This window comes from Sycon ciliatum, chromosome 1 (assembly GCF_964019385.1).
Source record: "Sycon ciliatum chromosome 1, ocSycCili1.1, whole genome shotgun sequence".
NCBI classification, from domain to species: domain Eukaryota; kingdom Metazoa; phylum Porifera; class Calcarea; order Leucosolenida; family Sycettidae; genus Sycon; species Sycon ciliatum.
Window position 1 is genome coordinate 73,858,240 of NC_088643.1, and position 11,590 is coordinate 73,869,829.

At 53.1% G+C, this 11,590-nt stretch overlaps 1 protein-coding gene across 1 annotated transcript; it reads right to left on the reverse strand.

Annotated features, from left to right (window-relative positions):
* Positions 1 to 7,393: 7,393 nt before the first annotated feature.
* On the reverse strand, positions 7,394 to 11,276 carry LOC135807124 (uncharacterized). Its single transcript, XM_065321167.1, has 4 exons — positions 11,196 to 11,276; positions 10,574 to 10,897; positions 8,761 to 10,269; positions 7,394 to 8,599 (listed from the first exon to the last, which is right to left on the reverse strand). The coding sequence occupies exons 1-4, from the start codon at positions 11,274 to 11,276 to the stop codon at positions 7,394 to 7,396; spliced, it is 3,120 nt and encodes a 1,039-aa protein (XP_065177239.1).
* Positions 11,277 to 11,590: the final 314 nt, after the last annotated feature.

The window sequence follows — 11,590 nt, forward strand, 5'->3', positions numbered from 1 at the left end:
TGCGGCTACTCGTTTGGCAACATCGGCCATCTCTTTCGCGCTGGCCTGCTTTGCCCATTGCTGTTGTATGTCGACATTGAATGCTGGCTGCTGCTCGGGGGTCAGCTGGGTGGGGGTCAGGACATGGGGTGCGAAGGTGTGCTTTCCCGATGCTAGGGTAAAACCTTCTTCATCTGGAGATGAGTGGGCGGCTTTACCTCGGGATGGTGGTGGCAGCGATGGAGCAACAGGTGTAGAGGCCTGCTGCTGTTGCTGCTGCAGCCCTTGGGGAGGATTGGCTGAGTCCACAGATGATTGTTGTTCATCTTGCACGGACCGGCTTTCCTGGGGCAGAGACTCATCGCCAGTCGCTTGTTCCGCGCTGTTGGGGTCAGGGTGCCTGTGATGCCGCTCATCAACAGCGGAGGCATATGTACGGTTTGTCTCTTCATTCTGCTCTGTGCTGGAGGTATCGTTTTCCTGCTGTGAGGTTTCTGAGATCCCGTCGAGGGGGTGCTTTCCCTTGTGTTCGGTCGGGTGTATTTCTCCCCGGCCTGGGGTTGATGCGTCTTTTTTCTGTTGTCCGCCTCCAGCACTTTCATTTGTGTTCGCTACGGTATTTCCATGCCGTTCTTGCGTATTGCTCTGACCTTGTGTGACCTGTGAGTACAGTGCTTTCTCTCCTGCATGCGTGTTTGGGGTTGCCTGGGTCTGGCTGCTTTGACCCTCGGCCCCTGCGTACGCCTGGTTGCTATTCTTGCGTGTTGGACAGTACCTTGCCTCGTGGCCAGTCTGTGTACAGAGGTAGCATGTCTGTACTTGGCCAGGGTACCATGTACGTACAGTGACACTACCTACTCTCAGCGTACTCGGTACTCCTTTCTGCAAGCTGATTCGAATCTGCCTGGTTCCTGTTTCGATAGCATAATCTCCATGCTTGACTGTTTTCCTCGTCGGCTGACCGAAAACTTTCCCATGTGCCTCCAAAGAATTGATTAACGCTCCATCGTGTAAATGCAAGGGACAGCCGAACAAGGACACCACAGTGATTTGGCTGCCTCCAACAATAACATGCACATCCTTACCGGCGATCCGGACTCCACTTGCCACGATCCTATCTCTCACAGCTGGGCAGGACAACGTTGCTACACACCAACCTGGCTTTCCGTGTAAGTCCACTAGAAGCAACTCCTCTGGCTTCACTCCATTCTTGGATAGCTCCTCAATGAAGAAAACGTGGTCCTTGGGCCACTCAGGATCCTTGGGGAAGAGAACAGATGCTGCTGAGCCAGGAGCTACAAATTTGCTCCCGCCCGCCATCGTACCCAAAAAAAAAACAGGCAGTGGTGTGCTCGTGTCCAGATCTGTCGACCAGGACAGTTATAGCGCTTTGGCGGCTAACACCAGCAGCTCGCTTAACATGTTGCAGAACATGCACACAATGTGTAACGGATGCCAGGAAGGTTTCTTTCTGTTGCAAGCTATCGGGGGCTTGCCTCCAGACTCTCCAGGCTTGTTGCTTTAGGTGCACCGCTTGTTGGCAGGCAGGTGTCCACCAGACCGGGTCAGTGGCCATTACTTTAATGGTCTTGGAGGGAATAAACTGAGACATGGCATCACGCACAATTCCTGTGAGGGCTTCACAAGCAGCGTCAGGGTCATTTGATAGGACAGTTGGCCAGTTAATGCGGCTAAGATGTGCGCGCATCCTTCCCCAGTCTGCTCTAGCATACTGCCAGACGATTCTTAGGGCCGGTTGCTCCTTGCGGGGACGTACGGTCTTGAACTCCGTTAAGATAGTGACATGGTCTGAGCGTCCAAGCGGCGGACCAGTGGTGACAGATGCTGCACCTGGGAGGTCGGATATAACTAAGTCCAGTGTGTTGTTCTTGCGGGTTGGTTCGGAGACATGTTGGGTAAGGTAGTTCGAGGCGCACAAGTCCTCTAAGGCTTCCCCAGCAACAGTGGTCTTGGTGCTGCCCAGCCAAGCGGTGCTGTGGACATTGAAGTCACCCGTGATCAGAACATAGTCACCGAGGTGCCGGACAGCGAGCAAGGTCTCCTCAAGATACTCAATAAGACTGATATCTGACTCACTGGAGCTCCCAGACCGGTAGAGGGCGCAGAATACAATTTTATGATGATCACACGTTTCAATAAGAAGCCAGATGACTTCAAAGTCATGACATGGCACGGTGTCAAGGTGACGGAAGCACAGACCTGCTTTTAGCCATACAGCAACACCGCCTCCATGTGCAGTGCGGTCCTTGCGTACTGCGGGGCAGTATCCGGGTATTATTGTTTCAGCTGGAGACATTTTCTCGGCAGTGAGTTTTGTCTCAGTTACTATGGCAATGTCTACAGTCTGCTGACGGAGGGCATGTTGTAGCTCACCGAACTTGGACTGGAGACCGAAGTCGCTGTCTGCACTCGTCCCAGGTCTGTAGGCAGCACAGATGCCAAATTTCATGCCTGACGGTGCAGCAATACTAATCCAAAGAGTTTCACACTCAGAGTTACCTAGATCAGAAGGGATTGGTGTTAAACCCGTCCAAGACTCAGTTTGTCCTGCTCAGGCGACCGAGCACGGAGCTGCCACCTGGCACCGCAGTCAACTGCCGGGGCACTTCCATAGTCCCATCTGCTTACGCTCGGTACTTAGGAATACTGGTTGACGAACATCTGTCTTTCTCAACCCAAGTGGATGCAGTATGTGCAAATGTCAATAGGAAGGTTGGAGCATTTGTCCACGCAAAGCAGAATATCAGCATTTTTGGCAAACGACTTTTCTATTTATCGATCATTCAGTCCACATTTGAGTTTGGCAGCACTGCATATATCCATTGCTTATCACAAGCCCTATATGACAAGCTTCTTACTGCCAGCCGCGTAGCATTAAAGAGAATATTTTCGTTGGATAGAATGACTCCCACCACTCTTCTATACAGTCATACTAACTTGTACGCCCTTGAGAAACGCCTCAACTTCAAAACCTATGTATTTGTTTACCGCTGCCTGAATGGACTTGCTAGTCCTCTTCTGCGAGACCGCTTTACCTTGCGCGCCCATGGTGCTCGCACTGCAGCCACCACCCGTGGCCAAGTCTCTGCTGCTCTTGTTCTGCCCCCCGCTAACACCCGATATGGCTTTAGTGCAATTTCTTATTTGGGCGCTGCCAGGTGGAATACACTTCCACCGGCTTGCCGCATGTCTAGTTCACCAGCTGAATTTCGCTCATCCATCAAATTATACCTAGGGTTCCCTGTAAAAAGGCGCTGACGCCTGTTGGGAATTCCCTAGTAAAAGAAGAATAAATAATAATAAATATAATAATAATAATAAGAGTTGATGTCCAGTTGTTTGTACGCCATCCCTTCTTTCAGCCATATGGCGACTCCACCGCCTTGCGCTGTCTGGTCTCGACGTATTGGGGGGTAATAGCCAGGGATTGAGACTTCCGCAACTGTAGCCTTGTCGGGCTATAGTTTGGTCTCGGTGACGACAGCGATGTCTACATGCAGGCTTTTCAGAGTATGCTGAAGCTCATCCATTTTGTTGTAGATGCTGAATGCATTCGTGAGCAGGAGACGGAGTGAGGGGGCCTTAGTTTTCATTGTGACCGTTGGCGTTGTTTGGGTTGGTGCCTACATTGGGTGGTGGGCTCGGTAACCTCCCGCGACAGCGCGTCCATGTTAGCTCGTGGGTCTGTGTATCCTGCTGGGGTGGCTGCACACCATGCTGGTAAGCTCGCTTTGGATCCTGCGGCAGCGAACCTGGTGACCGTTCCGCAGAGGAACGTGTGTGGCTGTGAAGGGGGGTTACAGGTGTGCCGGCAGCGGCAGCGGACAGGCCACGACTCGCGCTCAGGAAGTCGTTAATTGTGGCGCCAATCCCAAGTTGCTGTTGCTCTTGATCATGCTGCTGTGCTTCCAGCTGATTGGTGCTACTGTCGCTACTGCTGCTGCGGCGACTGCTGGTGCTGCTGTGGTGACCGCTGGTGCTGCTGCGGCGACTGCTGGTGCTGCTGCTGCTGGTGTTGTTGTTGGCGTTGTTGCTGCTGCTGCTGCTGCTGCTGTTGTTGTGCTTGGTCTGATGTTGTAACAGTGTACCGTGTTTTTCGGAATAGTGCGCACCTTTGTATAACGCGCACCCCCAATCTTCATTGGGGGTGCGCCCTTCAATCTTCATTGAAGTACATGCATTTCATATTCGGAGCATAGTGCGCACCTGCGATTTAGGGCACAAAATAGCACATCTAAAGTGCGCACTATACTCCGAAAATACGGTACCCATTTGCTAGGCCAGCTTGGTGCGTTCCCGTTGAGTTTGCCGGGGCACCATACTTGTAACGGCGACTCTGATGATTCCGTTTGCTGTTGTCGTGGCCGTGTTTGTCACATGCTTGGTGCATTCCCGTTGAAGTAACAAACGTTCGTTGCCCAGCCGGGCACCACGTTTGTCAGTTGTGCCTGTTTGAAGCTACCAGGCCAGCTTGTATTAGTGCGCTCCCGTTGAGTTTACCGCGGCGGGGCACTATAATTATTTGTAACAGCATTCCCGTTTGCTGATGCAGGGGCTGCGGGGTTTACGTATTCTGTGACCAGCCGTCTGGCACAGGATGCCAAGGCGTCACAGAGGTCATCTGAGGCAGATCGAAAGGAGCAGCACATGATGTGCCAGTTTGCTGCTGTCATGCCAGATGGGCCTGCGGCACCCCGAGTTTGGAGGGCAACTCTTTTGATCACGTCTCGGTTGAGGGCAGCCAATGCAATGGGATTGGTTTTTGCCATGAAACTCTGAGTAACAACGAAACAGCCCTGTTTTACTCCTTTTGTGTACCTCTTGCGTACTACGCTCCGCCCATTCCGGGTGAGCACTATGCATTGTACCGGCGCATGACTTTGTGATTGTGTACGTGTAGACACGTAACACCTTCAGCACTAATGCTACGTAACTATAGGGCTTGGAAGTGCTACGTCAGTAGTATAGGGGGAGGGGGTTCTGGCTCACCTGAAGGTGAGCCAAAATCGACTTTCTCGATTAGTCTGGGGGGCCAGGGGGATTATTTTTGAAGTTTCGTTCCGAGTGAGAGGTAGGGTCCAGCGGATAATGCCGGCATTATACGACTATCCGAGCATTAGAGCATTATGGAGCATTAGAAAGGAACAAAACGAGCATTATGTGAGGTTTGAGCGGCATAACGAGTTTCATAGTGGATAATATCGGGAAATCCCAGGTTTTTGGCAACAATCGGCTACAATCATGATCATGAGAATCTCATGATCATGATCGTAGCCGATTGTTGCCAAAAACCTGGGCAAAAACCAATCATCAGACAACATCTGATGTTGTCTGATGATTGGTTTTTGCCATGAAACTCTGAGTAACAACGAAACAGCCCTATTTTACTCCTTTGTGTACCTCCCATTCCGGGCATTTGAGCACTATGCATTGTACCGGCGCATGACTTTGTGATTGTGTAGACACGTAACACCTTTAGCACTAACGCTAGATTACTATTGCTACATAAAAACGTTATGATTGTAGCGATGATTGTAGCGATGTGGTCAGGTATACAAGCCATTGGTGAAGCATGCCCGATCGAGGCCGAGGCAGTTCAAGTGACACAAATCCGGAGAAATTATTTACGAGGTTTCTTTTACTTTTAGAATAATGGAGAGCTATGGAGGAGCCATATGCGAAGTGCATATCAAACAGACGAAGAAGAGTTTTCTAGTTGTGCCAGAGGCTATAAACAGAAAGAGCTCGTTCCAAAAGAACTGCCTTTGCTGAGTTCAGCTCAGGCGGCTCGAAAAGAACTAGAATTTCTCATGGACTCAGTACCTAGTCGATTGCTCAGCAGCGCCTGTCTTACTTTCCTGATGAAGCACGTCCAGTTAGTTGTGGACGGTTGTAATGCCAGGCCTACAGTCAAATGCTATCAGAAAGGAAGAGTATTGTGGCAAGTCATACGTCTACACACCATCTCAAGGAGAAGATGAGAGCACAAGCCTAGGATGTAGAGTAGCAAAATAACTTCTGACCACATGTTTTCAGGATTTTCGCAAATGGGAGGGCTCTCCATCTGAGATCGGATCTCAGGAGCTGGCCTCACGTCTGGTGTTTCAGATGAAGGCATTATTCACAGAGTGGATGCAGTGACAGCTTGTCTGCAGGCAGGAATACTATTTCAAATATTTGCCAAGATTAACTTCATCCCAACAATGAATGACTACCTGAAATAATGGTTTCATCTCTCACTACATGGATAATTAGGGGGAAGATTTGATACACCAAATATTCTACCACAATCCTGCATCAAAGTTGGAATGGAGAGCAATCAATGGAGAAGCGATCATGTCTTATAGTGCTAAGAAGAAGTGGTGGAGCTCGTGAGAGATAAGGTGGCAGCTTCAGATGCAGATCGACGATATAAATAATTTCCTGGAAATTTGACAATGTGCAGACTTTCTTCCATTTTTGTCCCAAACCAAGAGCATTATATCCCTTGCTGAAGCATTATAATCAGCATTATAAGGCAGTTTTTGGAGCATTGTGGTTAGCATTATACGAACATTTTCGGAGCATTATCCGCTGGACCCTAGTGAGAGGGCACCAAGTTTTTGCGATTTGAGTGTCAAGTATCTTCAAAATGCTGCAAGAGGGTATGCCATTCAATTGACGATTATACAAGGAACTCTGTTCTGATGTATAATCATAATTGCATGAAGAGGTGAAGCGAAATGTAACACTGTAGTGGCCCTACATTTTTACTGCATAAATAACCAGTTTTCAAAGCTTTTTTTTTTTTTTTTTTCTTTCGTTCCTACACCATAACACGCATGCTCGGCCAGTCCTTCCTCGGCCTTGTTTGAACGCGTCAATGGCCAAGATAAAGCCCATGGGCACTCCCCGGTGCATAAGTAAATGGGATGGGCGGGAGGGACTACAGTGTTACATTTCGCTTCACCTCTTCATGCAATTATGATTATACATCAGAACAGAGTTCCTTGTATAATCGTCAATTGCACATCAGAGGCTCCGCTCCATGTAACACTGTAGATTTCAACGCTCAAATCAGAGGTGAAGCGAACACCACAAGACCGGAGAGAGGGACCAACGCAGGCCATGAAAACCCCCAACCGGGCATGCAGCACACCATGCACACCACCAAATCAGTAAGGAACAGGGTAAACCGGTGCCACGGAAACTTGCCGCAGAAAGTGACAAAAGGCCTGTCCAGAACAAGGACACAGGCGTAATGGCAAAAGGAAGAATAAATGAGGAAAGCCGTGTACTATACACATGCACAGATAGAACGGCATTGAGAAAGCCAGGCACAGACAGCAATCGGATTACTGAGGTAGACACAAAGTCACAGACTCAGAACCTGGCCAGGCCAACATTGGTAGCGCTACGGCGCAAGCACGGAGCGGCAGAACTGCTGATGTGCCGATGGGGAAGAGCCGCTGGTCTCACCCTCCCACGGCTTGAAATAGAAGCGCTGGAACACGGATGCGCAGCTCCAGTCAGCACATTTCATGATGTCCACTGTCGACATACCTTTACGCTTCGCAGCAGACGTAGAAGCGGCACGAGTGGAATGGGCACCAAACAATGATGTGTCCACACCAGCCTTGGACATAACCTGCTTGATCCAACGAGCAATCGTTGCAGAGGTGACAGGGTGGTGCGGACGCTTCGTGCTGAGGAACAGATGTGCAGAAGATGCCTGCCGCAGGTCGGCGGTCCGACGCAAGTACTCCCTGAAGCACTCCACAACACAGAGTGCAGGAGTCACAGGAAAGGCAGCAAAGGTGACAGGTCGGGCTGGTTCCGAACCAGGGCGATGCTGCTTAGGGGGTGTGAGATAGTCAAACACCACGCCCTCGGCAGAGAAACGATGAGAGTTGAGGCTTAGCCGGTGGAGGTCCGAAGAGCGCCGAGCAGCAGTCAAGGCCATCAGAATGGCCAACTTGCCAGACAAGACAGGGAGAGACAGGTCCGCGTTGGCAGGCAGTTTAGAGAGCCAAGAAGTGACAATACCCACATCCCAAGTATGTGAGTACCGCGGCTGCGGCGGACGCTCTAGGCAGATACCACGGAGCAAACGCACCACCAACGGGTGCTGGCCAATGGGTGCACCATCCAGCTCAGGCAGGGTAGCAGACATCGCTGACCGATAGACATTCAGGGTACTGTAGCTGCGGCCGTCCTCAAAGGAATCGGCCAGGAACTGGAGCACCATAGCTAAAGATGGGCGAACGGGATCCACTGACCGTTGACTGCACCAGCCCAGCCACTGCTCCCATGCCGATGCGTAAGCGGCATTGGTTGATGACCACCAAGAGGAGGAGAGGAGTCGCACGACCTGTGGAGAAAGTCCTGCTGCATTGAAGCGCTGCTGGAGATAGGCCATGCGGCGAGGCGCAGGTGGCGGGATAGTACCAGTGGGTGTGGATGGCCCGAGGGTGAGAGTAGCAGGCAGTCGAATGTGGGCAGAAGCATGGGGAAATCGACCAACAGCTGCAGCAAAGTCGCGTACCATGGCTGCGTATCCCATACTGGTGCGACCAGTATCATCCGGCAAGTATGGAGTGAGGCCACACGATGAAGCACCCTGTCCAGTAGGCAGAATGGTGGGAAGGCATACACCGCGCCCTGATGAGGGAGACTCCAATTCTGAGAGAACGCATCTAGAGCGAGAGCCTCCGGATCCGGCCTCCAAGCATAGAAGGCGGGAAGTTGCGTGTTCAGTCGAGATGCGAACAGATCTAGCACCAAGGTCCAAGGAGCTGCCCTCTGAATCCTGCGAAACAGAGCAGGGTCCAGGCGCCAGTCGCCGGACTCGGAGAGGGAGCCCCGAGAAGGATGGTCCGCTGGGTTCTCCTCGCTCGGCACATATTCCGCCTGGAGGCGGATATCGTGTTGGACCGCCCATCTCCAGAGGTCGCAAGCGATCTGGGACAGGAGACGGGAATGCGTGCCGCCTAAGCGGTTGATGTAGCTGACGGCTGTCGTGTTGTCGATCAACAACTTGATGTGCAGAGGACGGTACGAGGCCCGGTGATGAAAGGCTTTCACCGCGAATGAGGCAGCGATCAATTCCAGAGCATTGATGTGGAGATTGGCCTCGGTAGGGGACCATTGACCCCCAGTACTCGTTGTGCCGCACACCGCTCCCCAGCCGAGCAGGGACGCATCGGAGAATATGGTGAGCTGAGCGGGAGGTTTGAGAATCGAGCGACCGTTCCAAGTTTCTAGATCTGCTGCCCACCACGTCAGCTCCGTCCTGGCTTCCGGCGTCAGGCGTACCGTGGCAAGGTAGCTCTGATGGCGACGAAGGGCTGCAATCTTCAACTGCTGAAGGTGGCGGAATTGCAGTGGAGCCAGAAACATGCCTGGGGAGCACGCAACCATCCTGCCCAGGAGTGAGGCCAATGCGCGGATGGACAGGTAGGGCTGGGACAGGGCTCGGTGGCACTCCTGCTGGAGTTTCCGCGCCTTGTCGATCGGCACAGACATCGTCATGGCCACAGAGTTCAACTGAAATCCTAGGAACTCGAGCTGTTGCGTAGGCTCGGGAATGGACTTCTTCCGATTGATTACGAAACCCAGAGATTCTAGGAGTTGAATGGCCTGCTGCGTCTGCAGCACGGCGGCCGGCCGTGACTCGGCAATCAGGAGAAGGTCGTCGAGATACAGGATGAGACGAATGCCCTGACGACGAAGAACACTGATCGGGACCTTCATCAGCTTCGTGAATACCCGGGGGGCGCTGGACAGGCCGAACGGTAGGCACTGAAACTCGTAGAGTTGGCCCTCCCAACTGAAGCGCAGGAGCCGGCGGTGTTGGGGATGGATCGGCACGGTGAAGTACGCGTCCTTGAGGTCTAGCTTTGTGAGCCAATTGCCCTCTCGGACGGATAGGGGAACAAGGTGGAGACCCTCCATCTGGAAGTGCTCGTACCGCACGTGCTCGTTCAGGTGGCGGAGGTCGATGACTGGACGTTCGGCGGTGGTACCCTTCTTGGGTACGGTGAATAACCGGCTCACGAACTGGCCGGGAGATGGGCTCACCGGTCGAATTGCACCCTTGGATAGGAGATCCTCTATCTCCTGGTGAACGATGGCGCTTTTTTCGGGAGGGAACCACATCTCTGTCGGAGCGGACCGCTGGCAAGGAACGGTGTGGAGGTCTAAGCAGTACCCTGAGACGGTCTTCAACACCCACGCATCCTGCGTTAGGTCTCGCCAGGCTGCCGCAAAATGCTCCAATCGGCCCGCTACCTGGGGGGTAGGGGCTTCCGTGAGGCAGCCAGGCACGGGGGAGGTCGTCAACGACCTCGAGGGCGCCCGCGAAAGGGCTGGCCCCGGCCGTTTTTTGCTGGCTGGCGGAAATGCTCCTCAGGCCGGCGGGTGACATGACCCCGTCCTGCCCTGTCGTAAGGGCGGAACCGCCCTGGAAGTAAGGGCGGAACCGCCCTGAATCTGACCGGTACACGGTACGACCAGAAAAACGGTCAGGACGGGCAGGCTGCGACCGGTCCTGTGCGGTCCCCGGGCGCCGCCCAGAAGGCCGTGGCTGGAATACGTCCATTTCCTGGCACTTCCGTTTATACTCCCGGGAAAATCCATCACCGAAGAGGAGATCACCGGAAGGACGCAAGCCCTGCAGTAGGCTCTTCGGGCATCTCTTTGGCAGCGCTGCCATGAGGCGCTGACGGCGTGTCTCCGACAATACATTCGAGGCGTCGCCCGTCATGACGATCGCCATCTGGACCAGCTCGGTCAGTTCGTGGACCGGCCGGCCCTGCTCAATAGCAGCCCAGAGCGCGGCCAGGGGACGGAAAACGTCCGTAACCTTTTGTTGGATGTTGGCCAGCATTCTATCCGCTCTCTTGGCATTGGCCAGGCCCTGGACATCCGACAAGATAAAAACGGGTCCACGCGTGGACATCGCGTTTCCTCCACGTCCGGTCGGGGACACAGTTTCCGCACCCGTCGACGCTCAGCGAAGGACAGGGAACCACGGCAGTGCTCCCGTAGGTACGAGGCCATGTGCGAGGGGGGAGACCATACAGAGTCGTCCACTAACCCCTTAGGATCGAAGCCCGCGCCGCTACCACGGCGATGCTCTTGGGCAGCCGAGTCGTCGGATGACGGACATGTGCCACTAGGACTGTCGGAGTCACTATCGTCAGATTCTGATGTACCACAGCTAGAACTAGTGCCAGAACTATCTCGGTGCCTGGTGAAACGGTGCGACTCGCGCCGTCTGGGTGACCCATGGCCATGTCGTCCCCGGGCACTCAGGCGGGACTCGTGCGTAGCACCCGAGCGTGACCCTGACCGACATCTGTCCGCAGATTGAGATCTAGATCTAGATCTACGTGTACGTGTAGCACCAGCCGATCTATGGCGAGTACGTGTAGATCTACATGTACGTCGTTCACATGAAGCAGAACGATAACGAGGGGGAGATCGATTAGATCGTGAGTGGGGTGGAGATCTGTCCCGTGAGCATGATCTAGATCTATCTGTACGTAAATCACGTGACCCAGATACGTCAGTGACGTCACCCCTAATATGGCCCCGGCCGCCATTGCTG

What these genes read in the sequence shown, in the direction of transcription:
- LOC135807124 (XM_065321167.1), bottom strand. Translation starts at nt 11,276, where the DNA reads ATGGCCATGGGTCACCCAGACGGCGCGAGTCGCACCGTTTCACCAGGC. An exon ending in TGGCACTAGTTCTAGCTGTG is followed by an intron (nt 10,898 to 11,195) that starts GTACATCAGAAT and finishes TCGGATGTCCAG; the next exon opens with GGCCTGGCCAATGCCAAGAG. An exon ending in GGGCAGCTCCTTGGACCTTG is followed by an intron (nt 8,600 to 8,760) that starts GTGCTAGATCTG and finishes CCTACTGGACAG; the next exon opens with GGTGCTTCATCGTGTGGCCT.